This window comes from Aythya fuligula, chromosome W, assembly GCF_009819795.1.
Source record: "Aythya fuligula isolate bAytFul2 chromosome W, bAytFul2.pri, whole genome shotgun sequence".
In the NCBI taxonomy this organism is placed as follows: domain Eukaryota; kingdom Metazoa; phylum Chordata; class Aves; order Anseriformes; family Anatidae; genus Aythya; species Aythya fuligula.
Window position 1 is genome coordinate 3,946,425 of NC_045594.1, and position 20,882 is coordinate 3,967,306.

Genomic DNA, 20,882 nt, shown 5'->3' on the forward strand with positions numbered 1-20,882 from the left:
TCCCAGCTCTTGCTGCACCGCAATCCTGCCCATTGGCAGGACAGAGCAAGAAGCTGAGACGTCCTTGGCTTAGTATAAGCACTGCTCTGTGTAGTGGGTTTACGTGGCAAGGTTTTGGTAGCAGGGGGCCATAGAGGTGGTTTCTGTGAGAAAGATCTAGAAGCTGCCCCATGTTTGGGAAGGGCCCCACTGTTTTCCAGAGTTGAGCCAATAAGCGATGTTGTTTTGCGCCTCTGTGAGAGCATATTTAAGACAGGGAAAAAAAAGCTGCACCACACAGCAGCTGGGAGAGCGAGAGGAGTGAGGAACGGCCTTGCAGGCGCCAAGGTCAGTGTAGAAGGAGGGGAAGAGGTGCTCCAGGCTCCGGAGCAGAAGTCCCCTGCGGCCTGTGGTGAGGACCATGGTGAAGCAGGATGTCCCCCTGCAGCCCATGGAGTACCACGGTGGAGCAGGGTTCCATGCTGCAGCCCGTGGAGGGGACCACGGTGGAGCAGGTGGCCCTGCACCGACGGAGGCTGCCGCCTGTGGAAGACCCCTGCCGGAGCAGATTCCGGGCCGGACCTGTAGCCCGTGGAGAGGAGCCCACGCAGGAGCAGGTGACCTGGCAGGAGCTGCTGCCTGTGGGGGACCCAGGTTGGATCAGTTTTCTCCTGAGGGATGGACCCCGTGGTACGGACCCATATCTGGAGCAGTTCTGGAAGAGCTGCTGCCTGTGGGAAGCCCATGCCAGATCAGTTCATCAAGGACTGCATCCCGTGGGTGGGACCCCACAGCACAGGGGACGAGAGTGACCGAGAAGGAGCGGCAGAGAAGAAGCGCTGTAGACTGACCATAACCCCCATTCCCCTGTTCCCCTGCACCGCTCGGGGGGAGGAGATGGAAGAGGGTGGATGGACGGGGAAGGTGCTTTTGGTTTCTTTCCTTTGTTTCTCACTTCTCTAGCTTTTTAGCAATAAGCAGTAAATCTTACTATCTCCCTATGCCGAGTCTGTTTTGCCTGTTACAATAATTTCTGAGTGATCTTCTCGTTCTTATCTCAACCTTTGAGCCCTTTTCACATATTTTCTTCCCATTCCTCTTTGAGGAGGGGGAGTGAGAGAGCGGCTGTGGTCGAGCTCGGCTGCCCACTCGAGCGGAACCATGACACTCTGCAGCAATTAAAACATCGGGGTGTTATAAGCACTCTTCTCATCCTAAGCCAAAACAGCATTCTACCAGCTACTAGGAATAAAATTAACTCTGTTCTAACTGAAACCAGGACAGACTGCTAATCACAAGGGGGTTGCTTTCTTGCAGGTGGGGTTGTTTTCTTGCAGTTGTTTGTCTGAGTGCTGAGTGCAAAAAATAAGATGTTTGCTTGCCTTTATGCAGGTTCAAGATGGAGTTAGTCCCGACTTGACTTGAACAGGAGCCACCAAATGGTGGGGCGTCTCTCCTAGATCAAATCAGAATTCAGAAACCAAAGCCATCCCGGATGAGCCCCCACTTGTAATAAATGACTGAGTCCCATATAGGATTGTAATTAAAGTTTACAATTTATTAAATGAATAGAGGCAAGCAAACAACTCTGGGTGCGCCAGGAGTCTCTGCTCCACCAAGACGCACACAAGTTACATCAGGCGGCTGGTTTTTATGCTCCTAGGCTAATACATATTCATCACCACTTTTGGAAAAGGCAGGGTTATTATAATTAGTTTCCTGGGATCCGAACCCTCCCGCGGACGCATGCGTATCAGTCTCTGGTGGTCCCTCTGCTCGTACTGAAGGCTCGTAGTCTTCCTCCCAGGCTTTGTCCTTCGGTCATTCTTCAGCTTCCCCCTCTCCTTATTTAGTAGTCTCTGGGCCGGATGTCAGAAATTTGTGTCTCGTGCAATAGTCAGCATTTATCTCAGAAAACTCCCCCCTGTTCTCTTATCTCCCAGACCCAAGTCTCAAGGTTTACCCTTCAAACCCTCTATTGACACGAACTGCTAGACCATTCTTTTGCAAGATACAAGAACTATATATACACTAACCACTTTGTTTCTCTTGGACTTGTGGTTATACAAGGGTTTGTAAGACAGAAGGTCACGTTTCATCATGCGGCCCTAGCATAGGAACTATAGGCCTGTCAGTTTGACCTCAGTGCCAGGGAAGCTCATGGAGCAGATCATCTTGAGTGTCATCACGCAGCACTTGCAGGGCAACCAGGCGATCAGGCCCAGTCAGCATGGCTTTAGGAAAGGCAGGTCCTGCTTGACGAACCTGATCTCCTTCTATGACAAAGTGACGCGCTGGGTGGATGAGGGAAAGGCTGTGGATGTGGTCTACCTTGACTTCAGCAAGGCTTCTGACACCGTTTCCCACAGCATTCTCCTGAAGAAACTGGCTGCTCATGGCTTGGACTGGCGCACGCTTCGTTGGGTTAGAAACTGGCTGGATAGCCAGGCACGAAGAGTCATGGTGAATGGAGTCAAATCCAGTTGGAGGCAAGTCACTAGTGGCGTCCCCCAGGGCTCAGTACTGGGGCCAGTACTCTTTAATATCTTTATGAATGATCTGGATGAGGGCATCGAATGCACCCTCAGTAAGTTCGCAGATGACACCATGTTAGGTGCATGTGTCGATCTGCTCAAGGGTAGGAAGGCTCTGCAGGAGGATCTGGATAGGCTGGACCTATGGGCTGAGGCCAACTGTATGAAGTTCAACAAGGCCAAGTGCCGGGTCCTGCACCTGGGGCACAACAACCCCAAGCAGAGATACAGGCTGGGAGATGAGTGGTTGGAAAGCTGCCTGGCAGAGAAGGACATGGGAGTATTGGTTGATAGTTGGCTGAATATGAGCCAGCAGTGTGCTCAGGTGGCCAAGAAGGCCAACGGCATCCTGGCTTGTATAAGAAGCAGTGTGGCCAGCAGGTCTAGGGAAGTGATTGCCCCCCTGTACTCGGCTCTGGTGAGGCCGCACCTCGAGTACTGTGTTCAGTTTTCGGCCCCTTGCTACAAGAAGGACATGGAGGTGCTTGAGCGAGTCCAGAGAAGGGCGACGAAGCTGGTGAGGGGTCTGGAGAACAAGTCCTACGAGGAGCGGCTGAGGGAGCTGGGCTTGTTCAGCCTGGAGAAGAGGAGGCTCAGGGGAGACCTTTCTGCTCTCTAAAGGAGGCTGTAGCGATGTGGGGGTTGGTCTGTTCTCCCACGTGCCTGGTGACAGGACGAGGGGGAATGGGCTAAAGTTGAGCCAGGGGTGCTTTAGGTTGCATCTTAGGAAGAACTTCTTTACTGAAAGGGTTGTTAGACATTGGAACGGGCTGCCCAGGGAAGTGACTGAGTCACCATCCCTGGAGGTCTTTAAAAGACGTTTAGATGTAGAGTTTAGTGATATGGTTTAGTGGAGGACTTGTTAGTGTTAGGTCAGAGGTTGGACTCGATGATCTTGAGGTCTCTTCCAACCTAGAAATTCTGTGATTCTGTGATATGTATCTTACTAAATATTTTCATTTTGGCTTGATGAACCCGTGCTAATTTTGTTCTCTTTAAACATCTAAAAAAATCTGGGTGAAGTTATTGCTGGCACATTGAAAAATGTCTCTCTGATGTTTATTGTCAGGATTAAATACAAGCTGTCTGATGTTTGGTGTGTAAAAATTGTTTCTGTCTGCAACAGTTGTCTATATTTATTTTTAGTGTTCATAGGAATTGTTTTTTTTTTTTTTTTTATTTTAATGCCATTTTATTCCTTTTCCCCCTGCTTCTCTTGTAGGTAGCATTGGCCCTTCCTTTCAGTGCCAGTCAATCCATCAAGATTACATTTGCAGCAATGACAGTGACAAGGTGAGGTTTGCATAAATGTTCCATTTAAAGGTGCATCTTTTAATGAATCACTTTTTTTTTTTTAATTCGACTACTGTTTGTTTTCCAGGCCCAGTAGCTAACTTTGTGTCACACTTTGAAATCTCATTGGTCTTTTAAGAAGTATATGTACTGTAGTCAAGACAATATTTTAGCTGATTAAAGAGACCTTTGCCTTGTAGCATATTTTTCTTCTTGTTTGCATTCCCTTGATATTCTAAGTATTTGTGGCTTACCATACTGACTCTCACAGGTTACAAAGAGTAGTAATGTCATTGTTAATACGTTAGACACAGTAACATGTTTTACTACCATAATTTGTGACTTCTGGGGTTTGAGATATTTAACAATGCAGAGAGTTTTTTTGCAATGGCTTTTCTTTCTATATTTGGAGATGGGAACTCCAGGTTTTACAGACAGGAACCTATTGTTCATTACTATATCTTTAAAATATTATACTTTCTAGCACCATGCAAGTTTTTTCCCTAACCTTTTAGCAAGGGATCATGCTCAAACACTGGATTGCTTTCAGTCTCTGGAGATATGCATTGGAATTGTTGTTAAGTGTTTGGTGAGGCTTGAATCAACAATATATGTATGGAATACAGAAGGGAAAAGTTTTCAGGTTGAATTATTGTCAGGACTTACTTTCATGTTTCTGTTCTTTTTTTTTTCTGTAAAAGTACCTCTCATTAATAATGCAAATTGCTTAACATTCGTCCAATATGTAACATACATTACATTATTTTCAAGTTTGATGCTGTATAATAAGCTTTCTTGTTGCCTAGACCCTGGGAAAGGGCATGTATCCTGGTTTCAGTTAGGACAGAGTTAATTTTCTTCCTAGTAGCTGGTAGAATGCTATGTTTTGGCTTAGGATGAGAAAAATGCTGATAACACTCCGATGTTTTAATTGTTGCAGAGCAGTGCTTACACCAAGCCAAGGATGTCTCAGCTTCTTGCTCTGTCCTGCCAATGGGCAGGATTGCGGTGCAGCAAGAGCTGGGAGGGGACAGACCCAGGACAGGTGACCCAAACTAGCCAAAGGGGTATTCCATACCATCTGACGTCATGCTAAACAATATATAGGGGTTTCTAGCTGGGGGAGGGGGGTCCGACTGCTCGGGGTTAGTCTGGGCATCGGTCAGCGGGTGGTGAGCAATTGCATTGTGCATCACTTGTTAGTACACATTATTAGTAGTAGTACTATTATCATCATTGTATGATTATTGTTATTATTGTTATTACTGTTATTATTATTATTATTATTTTGCTGTCTTAATCAACTGTCTTTATCTCAACTCACGGGCTTCACTTTCCCGTTTCTCTCCCTCATCCCAGAGAGGGAGGGGGGAGGGTGAGCGAACGGCTGTGTGGTGTTTAACTGCCGGCCGGGTTAAACCACGATGGCATGTATTAGTCAAATTTAATTAATCTTTCTTAGAAGTCAGAATGCTAGCTGCCTATCAGGGCTCTGATAACCACAAAAATACTTGTATTTTGAATTGGTGGGGTAACTTAAGAATCAGTTTGTTTGTAGCATTTTCATCTCATTCTAAAGCCAAGTTCCTTTTCAGAATGACTTTTTCCATAATTTGGGAGTATGTCCCAGGTTTAAGGTCTTACAAGTCATCTCACAAATAAAATATTGAACAAATATGCTAACTTTAACTTGGTAAAAAATATGTAAAACTTCCCATTGAATTAAAGGAATGACTGTTCAATAAGAGCATGCAAACAGGGTGCTGAGGGTAACAGCAAGGCAGATATGGTAGTGGATTCATCAAAAAGGGTGCAGTCTCACAGCATCTGAACAAGGAGAGCAGAGCAGGTCTAGTGGCGGTGACCAGGGACAGCTACAATCCAATGATAGGCAAGCCCATAGTGATGAGGCAGGTCTAAGGTCAAGCTAGGAAATCAAGTCAGCAAGGCAAGGACAGGATCAAAAAGGTACACGGCCAGGTACAAACGTACATAATATACCTACAGTGTAGATCAGGTAAGGACAAGGTCCAAGGTCCAACTTAAATGCAGCTCCTGAGTGAAGGGGATAGCCCCTGCACCAAAGCTTTTCCCAGCTCTTTCTTAGCAGTCTGATCCCAGGTTATACAACTGTGCTCGTTAAGCATCTTAACTATTGTCTTATCAAATAATAAAAATATCACAGAATCACAGAATTCCAGAATCACAGAATCACAGAACTGTAGGGGTTGGAAGGGACTTCGAAAGATCATTGGGTCCAACCCCCCTGCCAAAGCAGGTTCCCTAGAGCAGGTTGCCCAGGTAGGCGTCCAGACAGGCCTTGAATATCTCCAGAGAAGGAGACTCCACAACCTCCCTGGGCAGCCTGTTCCAGTACTCTGTCACCCTCAACGTGAAGAAGTTCTTTCGCATGTCAGTGTTGAACTTCCTGTGCTCTAACTTGCAGCCATTGCCCCTTGTCCTATCCCCATAAACCACTGAGAAGAGGTTGGCTACATCCTTCTGTCCCCCACCCCTCAGATATTTATATACACTGAGGAGATCCCCTCTCAGTCTTCTCTTCTCAAGGCTGAACAGGCCCAGGTCTCTCAGCCTTTCTTCATAGGGAAGATGCTCCAGGCCCCGTATCATCTTTGTGGCCTTCCACTGGACTCTTTCCAGGAGATCCCCATCTTTCTTGTACCGGGGAGCCCAGAACTGGACACAGAACTCCAGGTGAGGCCTGACAAGGGCAGAGTAGAGGGGGAGGATCACTTCCCTTGACCTGCTGGCCACGCTCCTTTTAATGCATGCCAGGATCCCATTAGCCCTTTTGGTCACAAGGGCACAGTGCTGGCTCATGGTCAACCTGTCGTCCACCAGGACACCCAGGTCCTTCTCCTCAGAGCTCCTCTTCAGCAGGTCGTCCCCCAGCCTGTACTGATACATGCAGTTGTTCCTTCCCAGCTGCAGGACTCTACACTGGATCTTATTAAATCTCATTTTGTTTCTTCCTGCCCTTCTCTCCAGCCGGTCCAGGTCTCGCTGAATGGCAGCACAGCCTTCTGGCATCAGCCACTCCTCCCAGCTTTGTGTCATTGGCGTACTTGCTGAGGACAGACACTATTCCCTCATCAAGGTCATTGATGAAGATGTTGAATAAGACCGGACCCAGCACCGACCCCTGGGGAACACCGCTAGTCACAGGCCTCCAGCCAGACTCTGCTCTGCCGATTACCACCCTCTGAGCTCGGCCAGTCAGCCAGTTCTCACAGAATCACAGAATCACAGAATTGTCTGGGTTGGAAGAGACATCAAGAACATCGAGTCCAACCTCTAACCTAACACTAACAAGTCCTCCACTAAACCATATCGCTAAGCTCTACATCGAAACGTCTTTTAAAGACCTCCAGGGATGGTGACTCAACCACTTCCCTGGCAGCCCATTCCAATGCTTAACAACCCTTTCAGTAAAGAAGTTCTTCCTAACATCTAACCTAAAACTCCCCTGGCTCAACTTTAGCCCATTCCCCCTCGTCCTGTCACCAGGCACGTGGGAGAACAGACCAACCCCCACCTTGCTACAGCCTCCTTTAAGGTATCTGTAGAGAGCAGAAAGGTCTCCCCTGAGCCTCCTCTTCTCCAGGCTGAACAAGCCCAGCTCCCTCAGCCGCTCCTCGTAGGACTTGTTCTCCAGACCCCTCACCAGCTTCGTCGCCCTTCTCTGGACTCGCTCAAGCACCTCCATGTCCTTCCTGTAGCAAGGGGCCGAAAACTGAACACAGTACTCGAGGTGCGGCCTCACCAGAGCCGAGTACAGGGGGGCAATCACTTCCCTAGACCCGCTGGCCACACTGCTTCTTATACAAGCCAGGATGCCGTTGGCCTTCTTGGCCACCTGAGCACACTGCTGGCTCATATTCAGCCAACTATCAACCAATACTCCCATGTCCTTCTCTGCCAGGCAGCTTTCCAACCACTCATCTCCCAGCCTGTATCTCTGCTTGGGGTTGTTGTGCCCCAGGTGCAGGACCCGGCACTTGGCCTTGTTGAACTTCATACAGTTGGCCTCAGCCCATAGGTCCAGCCTATCCAGATCCTCCTGCAGAGCCTTCCTACCCTTGAGCAGATTGATGCACGCACCTAACATGGTGTCATCTGCGAACTTACTGAGGGTGCATTCGATGCCCTCATCCAGATCATTCATAAAGATATTAAAGAGGACTGGACCCAGTACTGAGCCCTGGGGAACACTACTAGTGACCTGCCTCCAACTGGATTTCTCAGTCCACCTTGCTGTCCACTCCTCTATCCCACACTTTCTCAGCTTTGCTAGAAGGATGTCATGGCAGACAGTATCAAAGCCTTGCTAAAGTTAAGGTAGATGACATCCACTGCTCTCCCCCCATCTACCCAGCTGGTGATGCCATCATAGAAGGCAACGAGGTTGGTCGAGCACGACTTCCCCTTGGTGAATCCATGATGAGTACTCCTCATAACTTTCTTCTCTTCCAATTGCTTGGAGATGGCATCCAGAACAAGCTGCTCCAATACCTTTCCAGGGACAGAGGTGAGACTGGCCTGTAGTTTCTCGGATCCTCCTTCCTGCCTTTCTTGAAGACCGAAGTTACATTGGCTATCCTCCAGTCTTCAGGCACCTCACCCGTTCTCCAGGACCTTTCAAAGATGATAGAGAGCGGTTCGGCGATCACATCTGCCAGCTCCCTTAGCACACGCGGATGCATCCCTTCAGGACCCATGGATTTGTGTGCGTTGAGCCCACTCAGATGCTCCCGAACCACTCCCACATCCACCGGGGGGAGCCCTCCATTTCCCAGACCCTTTGTCCTATTGCCAGGGGCGAGGAGTCCCGGGGGAGTGTCCTTGAAGCAAAGACTAAAGCAAAGAAAGCATTCAGTATCTCTGCCTTCTCAGTGTCTCCCGTGACCAGGACACCCCCCTCATTCAGCAAGGGACCCACATTGTCCCTAGTCTTCCTCTTGCTGTTTACATACTTGAAAAAACCCTTCTTATTATCCTTTATCTCTTTCGCAAGCCTCATCTCTAGGTGGGCTTTAACCTTCCTTCTTTGTTGCGTCCCTGCAGGCCCTGACAACACATCTATACTCCTCCCAAGAGGACAGGCACTTTTTCCACATTTCATAGACCATCCTCTTCCTTTTGATCTTATTGATGAGCTCCTTGCTCATCCACACGGGTTTCCTGCCCCCCTTCCCCGATTTCCTATTCTTCGGGATGCACCGATCCTGAGCATGGAAGAAGTGCTGCTTAAATGTAGCCCAGCTTTCACAAGCACCCTTAAAATATATAATATCTAAAAAATAGATAATATATTTAGATAATATATCTAAAAATATATATAATATCTAAAAAAATCTAAAATACATAATATCTAAACATACAAATAGCATATATCAATTATTCAGCTATTTTATCTGTGCAAAGCAGGAATTGCCTCTGGAGTTCCTGTCAATCTATTATTTTATTAACATGAAGCCGGGACTGCCTTGGAGGGGGGGGTTCCTTTATCAACTAGTGTTGTGATTTAATCACAGCAGGCAGCTAAGTACAACACAGCTGCTCACTCACTCTCCCCAGATGCAATGGAGGAGAGAATTGGAAAGGTAAAAGTGTAAGAAAACATGGGTTGAAAGGTAAAAGTGTAAGAAAGCCACTTCTGGGAAAGCAGGGCTCATCACACGTAATGGTTTCTTTGGAAGACAAATGCCATCACTCTGAATGTCCTCCCCTTCCTCCTTTACCCCAGCTTTTATTGCTGAGCATGATGTCACATGGTATGGAATATCTATTTGGTCAGTCTGGGTCAGCTGTTCTGGCTGTGTTCCCTCCCAGCTTCTTGTGCACCCCCAGCCTCCTTGCTGGCAGGGCAGTGTGAGAAGCAAAAAAGTCCTTGACTCTATGTAAACACTACTCCGCAATAAGATTCTTTAGTTCTTCTTACAAGTTGTTTATTCATAATTTTTTATTGCTGTTGTTCTTTGTGAGCTATGTTCCATGTGGATTCTTGGGGAAGAGGATCAGGCAGTGATAATTTCCTTTAAGAGTGTGGTGGTTTTACCGTGCTGGGCAGCTAAACCCCACAACCGCTCTCTCACTCCCCCTCCTTTAGATAAGGAGGGGGAGAAGTAAAGCAAAGAACAACTCACGGGTTGAGATAAGGATAATTTAATTAAAGGGAAATAATTATAATAATTAAATAAAGACTACCATGAACTAAACAATTTAACTAAGGGGAAATAAAAGGGAAAGGGGAAAAAGGGAGGAAAACAAACAAACAAAATAAATGAAAGCTATATGGAAGTGCAGAGGAAAGAAATTACTCTCTACTTCCCACAAATGAGCGATGATTGACCACGTCCTTGAAGCAAGGTCTCAACGCACGCAGCCGGTGTTCGAGAGGAGGACCGACGTCTTCTCAACGAGAGCCCACCCCTCCCCTCTTCTTCCTGTTTCCACCTTTTATTGCTGAGTGTGACACCACATGGTATGGAATATCCCTTTGATTGGTTTAGGTCAGCTGCCCTAGTGATGTTTCTCTCCTCACTTTTTTGCCCACCCCCTAGGAGGGTTAGAGAAAGGCCCAATGCTGTGCCACTGCTGCTCAGCAGTAGACACAACACTGGTGTGATAACACTGCTGTTCCAGCTACAAGTACAGAGTACAGCACTGAATGGGCTGCTGCCGGGAAAGTTAACATTCCAGCCAGACCCAGTACAACCTCCACCCCTTATTCCATAACATTTGTGTCACACTCAGATCCCCATACTTTAGCATACAAGCATTCTCATCATTATCCCTTGTCCTTTAACAGGACAAGGATTTAACAGGACAGGATTAATAGGCAGGTGTATCTTTTCATTCCATAGGTCTTTCTTGGAAAATGTTCATAAGAACTGTTGATGATTAGGTCTTCATCTGCCAAAGTGGCCACTCAAGGCAGGCGGAGTTGGATGTCTGGACACCAGCACCAGCTTAGTTCAAGTCCTTGTTGCACTGCCCGGCTCCTTGCAAAGTTGACCTGTCGTTGATCCTACAGCATCTTCCTACAACATATAACTTAGATTATAGATTAGTTTTCTCTCAATGTCAAATCTCCTTGAGGCACACACTTGATATCCCCATTCTTTTGCATGACCCACCAGGTATACCCTGGTCCTTGGGCGAAGACAATCCCACGAGTGGGTTTGCCTTTTCCTGAGGCAGGAGCAACCCACACTGCCTTCCCCATCCACCTTCCTATATGCACTACGGGAACCTTAGCTCCTTTCACAGTGTGTAGGGGTTTTGTTTCGGCAGGACCAGCACGGCTGTCAGACCCCCTATTGTTAACTAGCCAAGTGGCTTCTGGTAGATTTGTGTCCCATTGTTTCCACGTCCCAGCACCTAATGCTCGTAACATAGTCTTTAACAGTCCATTGTACCTCTCAACCTTCCCAGAGGCTTGTGGGTGGTAAGGGATGTGGTACACCCACTCAATACCATGCCTCTTTGCCCAGGAGGTAACAAGATTGTTTCGGAAATGACTCCCATTGTCAGACTCAATTCTCTCTGGTGTACCATGACGCCACAATACTTGTCTTTCCAGGCCCAAGATAGTGTTTCGGGCTGTGGCATGGTTTACAGGGTATGTTTCCAGCCACCCAGTAGTTGCTTCTACCATGGTGAGTATGTACCGTTTGCCTTGGCGAGTTTTTGGGAGTGGTCCGATATAGTCAATTTGCCAGGCCTCACCATATTGAAACCCTAACCATCTCCCCCTGTTCCAGGGAGATTTTACCTTCATGGCTTTCTTGATTGCAGCACAGGTCTCACACTCATGGGTAACCTGTGTGATGGCCTCAATGGTCAAGTCCACCCCTCGATCACGAGCCCATCTGTAAGTGGCATCTCTCCCCAGATGTCCTGATGTTTCATGGGCCCATCGAGCTACAAACAGCTCACCCTTACGTTCCCAGTCTAGGTCCACCTGAGCCACTTCAATTTTCGAAGCTCGATCCACTTCTTTGTTGTTCTGATGTTCTTCAGTAGTGCGACTCTTGGGCATGTGGGCATCTACATGACGTACTTTAACATCCAGGTTTTCTACCCGGGCAGCAATATCTTGCCACAGGGTAGCAGCCCAGATAGGCTTACCTCTGCGCTGCCAGTTGCTCTCTTTCCATTGCTGCAGCCACCCCCACAGAGCATTTGCCACCATCCATGAGTCAGTATAAAGATACAATACTGGCCAATTTTCTCTTTCGGCGATATCTAGGGCTAGTTGTATGGCTTTTACTTCTGCATACTGACTCGACTCACCTTCCCCTTCCATGGCTTCCACAACTCGTCGTATGGGATTCCACACAGCAGCTTTCCATTTCCGATGGCTCCCTATCACACGGCAGGATCCGTCAGTAAACAACGCATACTGCTTTCTGTCTTCTGGCAACTCATTGTATGGTGGTGCCTCTTCAGCACGGGTTACCTCTTCTGTTGGCACTCCGAAATCTCTGCCTTCCGGCCAGTCCATAATCTCTTCCAGGATTCCTGGGCGATTGGGTTTTCCCATTCAAGCCCGCTGTGTAATTAACGCTATCCACTTACTCCATGTAGCATCAGTTGCATGGTGTGTAGTGGGAATTTTCTCTTTGAACATCCAATGTAACACAGGTAGCCGCAGTGCCAAGAGGAGCTGTGCCTCTGTACCCACAACTTCTGAAGCAGCTCGAACACCCTCATATGCTGTGAGTATTTCCTTTTCAGTTGGGGTGTAATTGGCTTCTGATCCTCGATAGCCCCGACTCCAGAAGCCCAGAGGTCGACCTCGAGTTTCTTCTGGGGTTTTCTGCCAAAGGCTCCAGGTGAGGCCATGCTCCCCAGCTGCAGTGTACAGTATATTTTGCACAGCTGGTCCAGTACGGACAGGCCCAAGGGCTACTGCACGAGCTATTTCTTGTTTGATTTGTTCAAATGCCTGTTGTTGCTCAGGGCCCCACTCAAAATAGTTTATCTTTCGAGTCACTCGATATAGAGGACTCACAAGCTGACTATAGCCTGGCACATGCATTCTCCAGAATCCCACGAGGCCTAGGAAAGCTTGCGTTTCTTTTTTGCTAGTTGGCGGAGACATTGCTGTTATTTTATTGATCACATCCATTGGAATATGGCGACGTCCATCCTGCCATTTTACCCCCAAGAACTGGATTTCCTGTGTAGGCCCCTTGACCTTGCTCTTTTTAATGGCAAAACCAGCTTTCAGGAGAATTTGGATTATTTTCTTCCCTTTCTCAAAAACTTCTTCTGCTGTGTTGCCCCACACGAGGATGTCGTCAATGTACTGAAGGTGCTCAGGAGCTCCCCCTTGCTCCAGTGCAGACTGGATCAGTCCATGGCAAATGGTAGGGCTGTGTTTCTACCCCTGGGGCAGCCGATTCCAGGTGTACAAAGAGTTACACTAATATACCAACCTCCTTATTCCAATTTCCTTCCTTTTTAACTCTCCTACCTTTCTGCTATTATGGTGAAGATCAGCTTTTTATTAGAAGTTGGGTTAAGACAAAATTCAGGGAAGATAATAATATATGGGCAAGTAAAACTGTTTTAATTTCAGATGAAAATTCCATTTTTGGTGTGTCATAAAACTTTTGGAGGAGGCAAACCATAGCAGGTTTGAATTACAGAAGACTGCAACTTTTTTTTTTTTTTGGTGTTGCGTAGCATATGATCTGCCTCCAAATTGATAGAACAAAAGAACTAGAACTTATTTGTTTTCCACATTTGTTGGAAGGCAGGAGAGGAAAATCTATCTTTCTTATTGGTATTGATTCTGTAACAAAAAAAAAAGTTTTTTCTGTAAAAGCAGATAAAAGTAAAAATCGTCCAAAACACAGGAAAAATGCATTTTGGAAGCACTGCAGAGATATATTTATTTTTCTCCTGTACTAGTTTAGGCTGGGATAGAGTTAATTTTCTTCCTAGTAGCTGGTATGGTGCTGTGTTTTGGATTTAGGAAGAGTATAATGTTGATAACACACTGATATTTCAGTTGTTGCAGAGCAGGGCTTACACAGAGTCAAAGGGTTTATGGCTTCTCATACTGCCCTGCCAGCAAGGAGGCTCAGAGTGCACAAGAAGCTGGGAGGGGACAGAACCAGGACAGCTGACCAGAACTGGCCAAAGGGGTATTTCATACTATATGACATCATACTGAAAAATTAATATGGGGAGGCTGGCCAGGGCGGGGGGACCGCTGGTTGGGGATGGGATCGTCATCGGTCAGCAAGTGGTGAGCAATTGCATTGTGTATCACTTGTTTTGTATGTTACTTTATCATAATAATTATCATTATTTTTCCTTCATTTTCTGTCCTATTAAACTCTCTTTATCTCAACCCACAAGTTTTTCCTTTTTTCTGATTCTCTCCCCCATGCCACTGTGGGGGAATGATCAAAAAGCTGTGTGGTGCTTAGCTGCCTGCTGGTTTAAACCATATCTACCTAAATGTCAGTTTTATGTTAGTATTATCTTTGATTTTTCTATGAGAAAATGTGAAACCGTTTTTCACATTATAGGATAATCTGATGATTCCCGCAGTAAAATGATTGTTTCTTCTCAAGAAAATACATAATTCTACCTAACGTGAGCTATAATACTGCTTTCTAAAAGCAGTAGGTTACAATACTAGGGTATAATAACACTCTCCTACCCTTCTTCCAACACTCCATGTGTGTCTATGTGAATAAGGCATTCCATACCAATTCAACACACAAGAACCTTGAATTCATGTTCAGTGAGATGAGCAAGAAAAACTAGGATTTCTTCATTGCATGGCCTTATGGCATTAAAAAAAGAGTTATTGGTAATACAGAGAATCTGATTAACCCTTCAGCATCAAAAAACATTTTGCAATTTATCCCTTAAAAAGAGGTAGTATTTCATACATATGTAGTTTTTCATTGTACATTGTATTGTAATCCACAAGGAAATGGTTGGTGACCTGCTACAGCACTTAGATGTACACAAGTCGATGGGGCCAGATGGGATCCACCCGAGGATACTGTGAGAACTGGCGGAGGAGTTGGCCAAGCCGCTTTCCATCATTTATCAGCAGTCCTGGCTATCAGGGGAGGTCCCAGTCGACTGGCGGCTAGCAAATGCGACGCCCATCTACAAGAAGGGCCGGAGGGTAGACCCGGGGAACTATAGGCCTGTTAGTTTGACCTCAGTGCCAGGGAAGCTCACGGAGCAGATTATCTTGAGTGTCATCACACCGTACTTGCAGGGACTTGAAGGACATCGAGGTGTTCAAGCGAGTCAGCTAAAGCTGCGCCAGGGGAGGTTTAGGTTGGATATTAGGAAGAACTTCTTTAGCGAAAGGGTTGTTAGGCATTGGAAAGGGCTGCCCAGGGAAGTGGTTGAGTCACCGTCCCCTGGAGGTCTTTAAAAGAGGTTTAGATGTAGAACTTAGTGATACGGTTTAGTGAAGGACTTGTTAGTACTAGGTAAGAGGTTGGACTTGGTGATATTGAAGGTCTCTTCCAACCTAGACGCTTCTGTGATTCTGTAAAATGATTATAAACAAGTCTTAAATTGCTGTTTTGGAGGTGGGAACCCTCAAGTATGGACGCATGAATCAGATGGACCCTTTTTATACTCACTTTTTTTTTCTTTTCAATTTTTCTTTGATGTGTAACAGGCCATTTATATTTAATCTCAATTATATTATTACTATATTAATTTAAAAATAAAGTGAGGCTGAAATTGTGAAAGAAATGACAAAAATGGATAAAAATCTTCTTGAAGTTCTGTATTTAGGGAAAAGTATTTTTAAAACAGATAATGCCATCGTTTAAAATATTACTTTGCTATAAAACTCCAATAATGGCTTCGTATTAAAGGTAGAGAGATGTATGATCTTTCAGTGCCTTTCAACCATATTCAGTTTATTTTCTTTGAATGCTTTTCCTCCTATTTCTATTTATTTCAAAAGTGGCATAATTCCACAGGAAGACACTTCCTCTACTTGAAAAGAAACATGTAGTCTCTCTGATTTTTCTTCTAGTAATCTGAAGACAGATGGTAATCTGATTGGAAGTCACTTTTTTTTTTTTTCTGAGACTGTTTTACAGCAGGAAGTACTGCATAATGTAACTTCTCATACTATATTTTCTTGCCAAAAATTCAGATTTTAAACTTCTGAAATCAGTGGGTTATGGTGTTCTAAATATTTCTACATCGTACATGCTTAGGTCTTCTCCCAGTCTTGGTCAAGACTGGGCAATCAGCTAACTGATTGCATGCTCATTTAATTTCTCACTATTCTTACAACAAAGGTGAATGGGGGTTCTGATCAGTCTATAGCACTTCATCTCTGCTACTCCTTCACAGTCACTCTCGTGCCCTGCTCCCATGTGGGGAGTCCCTCCCAAACTGATCCCATGTGGGCTTCCTACAGGCAGCAGCTCTTTAAGAACTGCTCCAGATATGGGTCTGTACCATGGGGTCCATCCCTCAGGAGCACACTGCTTCAACCTGGGTCCCCCACAGGCAGCAGCTCCTGCCAGGTCACCTGCTCCTGCATGAGCTCCTCTCCACAGGCTACAGGTCTGGCCCAGAATCTGCTTCTGTGGGGGTCCTCCACAGGCTGCAGCCTCCTTCAGATGAGACCCACCTGCTCCCCTGTGGTCTCCTCCACAGGCTGCAGTGTGAAACCCTACTCCACTGTGTTACACCATGGGCTGCAGGGGGACAACCTGCTCCACCATAGTCCTCTCCACAGGCTGCAGGGGGACTTTAGCTCCTGCACCTGGAGCACCTCCTCCCCCTCCTTAAGTATGTTCTCCCAGAGGCACAAACAACATCGGTTAGGGGCTTGACTCTGAGTAGTGGTAGGTCCCTTTTGGAGCCAGATGAAACTGGCCCTTATCTAACATGGGGCAGCTTCTGAATTCTTCTCACAGAGACCACCCCTGCAGCCCCATGCTACCAAAACTTTGCTATGTAAACCCACTACACGGGAGGGGGAGCTACAAAGGTGACCCCTGTGAGAAAAGTCCAGAAGCTGCCCCACATTAGGTAGAGCCTGTTCCAGCCCCCACAGGAGCAGGCTCTAAGCTGGAAATGCAGCCTGTGGAGAGGAGCCTACAGTGGACCAGGTGATCTGGCAGGAGCTACACCCCACCCTCCATAGGTGACTATTCTGTTATTAATTGTCAATAAATTAAATTAATCTTCCCCAAGCTGAGTCTGTTTTCCCCTTGATAGTAATCAGTGAGTGATCTCCCTGTCTTTATCTCATCCCATGAGCATATTTTCCTTGTTTTTTCTCCCCCTGTTATATTGAGGAGGAGAGGTGAGAGAGCAGCTGGGGTGTGCTTGGCTACCTACTGGGGTTAAACCACAACACCTGGGGGTGCACGAAAAGCTGGGAGGGGACACATCCAGGATAGCTGACCTAAACTGGCCAAAGGGATATGCTATACCATGTGATGTCAGGTGAGATAATTAATATGGGGTGGCTGGCTGGGGTGGGGGGTGACTGCTGCTTAGGGATGGGCTGGATGTTGGTCAGTGAGAAATTAGCAAGTACGTGTGCTTGTGAATCTAGAGAGTGAGGGTATGTGCACTCTCAATAGAGAACTTTAATCCCTGCCAGCCAAAGAGGAAGGGGACTTGGCAGTCTATATTTATGTTTTACGTGAGTCCTGGTAGTGTTATATGTAGATGCTGTTAAAGGCAGTGCCTAGTCTGTGGCAGTCTGGGTAGCCAGCTGTGTTGGTGTCCTGTGTGTGTATGTGTGGGTGTCTCTGGGATGCACACTCGGCCTTGCTACTGATTGAAATTGCAAACATGAAAACAATAGCTGCATCCATCAGCCTGGGACGGAGACCCACAGGTCTCCTGACTGGGCTCCAGCATCCAGGCAGGAGGAATCCCCAGGTCCTGGACCTGTTGGATGCAGTGCCTACTTCACAGAATCATCTAGGTTGGAAGAGACCTCCAAGATCATCGAGTCCAACCTCTGACCTAACACTAACAAGTCCTCCACTAAACCATATCCCTAAGCTCTACATCTAAACGTCTTTTAAAGACCTCCAGGGGACGGTGACTCAGCCACTTCCCTGGGCAGCCCATTCCAATGCCTAACAACCCTTTCGCTAAAGAAGTTCTTCCTAACATCCAACCTAACCTCCCCTGGTGCAACTTTAGCCCATTCCCACTCGTCCTGTCACCAGGCATGTGGGAGAACAGACCAGCCCCCACCTTGCTCCAGCCTCCTTTAAGGCACCTATAGAGAGCAAAAAGGTCACCACTGAGCCTCCTCTTCTCCAGGATGAACAACCCCAGCTCCCTCAGCCGCTCCTCATAGGACTTGTTCTCCAGACCCCTCACCAGGTTTGTCACCCTTCTCTGGACTCGCTCAAGCACCTCCATGTCCTTCTTGTAGCGAGGGGCCCAAAACTGAACACAGTACTCGAGGTGCAGCCTCACCAGAGCTGAGTACAGGGGGGCAATCACTTCCCTAGACCTGCTGGTTACACTGTTTCTGATACAAGCTAGAATGCTGTTGGCCTTCTTGGCCCCCTAAGCTGGCTCATATTCAGCCAACTATCAACCAATACTCCCCAGGTCCTTCTCTGCCAGGCAGCTTTCTAATCACTCCTCTCCCAGCCTGTAGCTCTGCTTGGGGTTGTTGCGCCCCAGGTGCAGGACCCGGCACTTGGCCTTGTTGAACTTCATACAGTTGGCCTCAGCCCATCCATCCAGCCTATCCAGATCCTCCTGCAGAGCCTTCCTACCCTTGAGCAGATCGATGCATGCACCTAACTTGGTGTCATCTGCGAACTTACTGAGGGTGCTTTCGATGCCCTCATCCAGATCATCGATAAAGATATTGACGAGAACTGGCCCTAATACTGAGCCCTGGAGGACTCCACTAGTGACCGGCCTCCAGCTGGATTTAACTCCATTCACCACAACTCTTTGGGCCAGGCTATCTGGCCAGTTTTTAACCCAACGAATTGTATGCCAGTCCAAGCCATGAGCAGCCAGTTTCTTCAGGAGACTGCTGTGGGAAAGTGTGTCAAAAGCCTTACTAAAATCAAGGTAGACCACATCCACAGCCTTTCCCTCATCCACTAAGCACGTCACTTTGTCATAGAAGGAGATCAAGTTCGTCAAGCAGGACCTGCCTTTCCTAAAGCCATGCTGACTGGGCCCAAACGCCTGGTTGCCCTGCAAGTGCCGCGTGATGACACTCAAGATAATCTGTTCCATGAGCTTCCCTGGCACTGAAGTCAGACTAACAGGCCCATAGTTTCCTGGGTCTACCCTCCGGTCCTTCTTGTGGATGGGCGTCACATTTGCTAGCCGCCAGTCGACTGGGACCTCCCCCGATCACCAGGACTGCTGATAAATGATGGAAAGCGGCTTGGCCAGCTCTTCTGCCAGTTCTCTGAGCACCCTCGGGTGGATCCCATCTGGCCCCATTGACTTGCTGTAGCAGGTCACCAACCATTTCCTCGTGGATTATGAAGGCCACATTCTGCTCCCCATCCCCTTCCACCAGCTCAGGGGACTGCGTATCTAGAGAGCAACTGGTCTTACCGCTAAAGACTGAGGCAAAGAAGGCATTAAGCACCTCAGCCTTTTCCTCATCTCTCGTCACTAAGTTTCCCCCTGCATCCAGTAAAGGATGGAGATTCTCCTTAGTCCTCCTTTTCATGTTAATGTATTTATAAAAACATTTTCTGTTATCTTTAGCAGCAGTAGCCAGATTGAGCTCCAGATGAGCTTTGGCCTTTCTAATTTTGTCCCTGCACAGCCTTACAACATCCTTATGGTCCTCCTGAGTGGCCCGCCCTCTTTTCCAAAGGTCATAAACCCTCTTTTTTTTTTTTTTTTTTCCTAAGCTTTAGCCACAACTCTCTGTTCGGCCAGGCCAGTCTTCTTCCACACCGGCTTGTCTTTGGGCACATAGGAACAGACCGCTCCTGAGCCATTAGGAGTGCCTAGCCTTCCTGGACTCCTCTGCCCTTCAGGACTGCCTCTCAGGGGACTCTGCCAAGCAGTGTCCTGAACAGCTCAAAGTCTGTCCTCCGGAGCTCCAAGACAGCAGTTTTACTGGTCCCCCTCCTGACTTTGCCAAGAATGGAGAACTCTACCATTTTGTGCTCACTCTGCCCAAGACAGCTCCTGACCACCACATCTCCCACCAGTCCTTCTCTGTTTGTGAACAGAAGGTCTAGCAGGGCACCTCCCCTGGTAGGCTCACTAACCAGCTGCATCACTTAGTGAACTTGCACAGTCTCCAGAAACCTCCTAGATTGCTTCCTCTGAGCTGTATATGTATTTATATCGTCCTTTAACATTGGGGTGGTCTGTGCACAGAAAAGTCATGCTGAGTGACATCCCATTGATTGAGACTCCATTACATGTTAATATATGTGTCATCCTCCTATTTTTGGGGAAAAAAGCTGGGGGATTTTTAGGCTAAACAATAGTGTTAGGTATCCCGAGACCTGGTCCTGGTTTGCAGTACTTCAGTAAAAGTTTTGCTCCAGAGTGGGTTCTCCACTGTCTGCAATTAATTCAGGAAATATCCGTCTGCTCTAGCATGGGGTCCTCCACAGGCTGCAGTGTGAATATCTGCTATGGAATGGTCTCTTCCATGGGTTGCAGGGGCACCTCTAACATCTGGAGCACTTTCTCCTTCTCCTTCTCTGACCCTGGCATTATCTCTGCTGGGATGGGGGAAAGAATCCAGGAAAAAAAAAAAAAAAAAAAAAAAAAAGCTCATGGGTTGACTATAAAGACAGATTAATAGAACAGAAAAGGAAGGGATAATAATAATATATACAAAGCAAGTGATGCACAATGCAATTGCTCACCACCTGCTGACCAAAGCCCAGCCAGACCCTGACTAGCGGCTCCCCCACCCCAGTTTTATTGTTCAGTATGGCTTCATATGGTATGGAATATCGCTTAGGCCAGTTTGGGTCATCTGTCTTGTTTCTGTCCCCCAACAGCATCTTGCACACCCCCAGCCTTCTTGCTGGCAGGTTTGGTGGTTTTACT

The 20,882-nt window shown here is 47.1% G+C and overlaps 1 protein-coding gene across 1 annotated transcript in view; it reads left to right on the plus strand.

Annotated features, from left to right (window-relative positions):
- Window positions 1-1,725: 1,725 nt before the first annotated feature.
- The window catches only part of LOC116501269 (E3 ubiquitin-protein ligase RNF38-like), a 129,204-nt gene continuing 110,047 nt past the window's right edge, over window positions 1,726-20,882 (plus strand). The window contains exons 1-2 of the mRNA XM_032206790.1: window positions 1,726-1,729; window positions 3,736-3,806. Of these exons, the coding sequence (XP_032062681.1) occupies window positions 1,726-1,729; window positions 3,736-3,806 (75 nt within the window). The remainder of the gene's footprint in view (window positions 1,730-3,735; window positions 3,807-20,882) is intronic.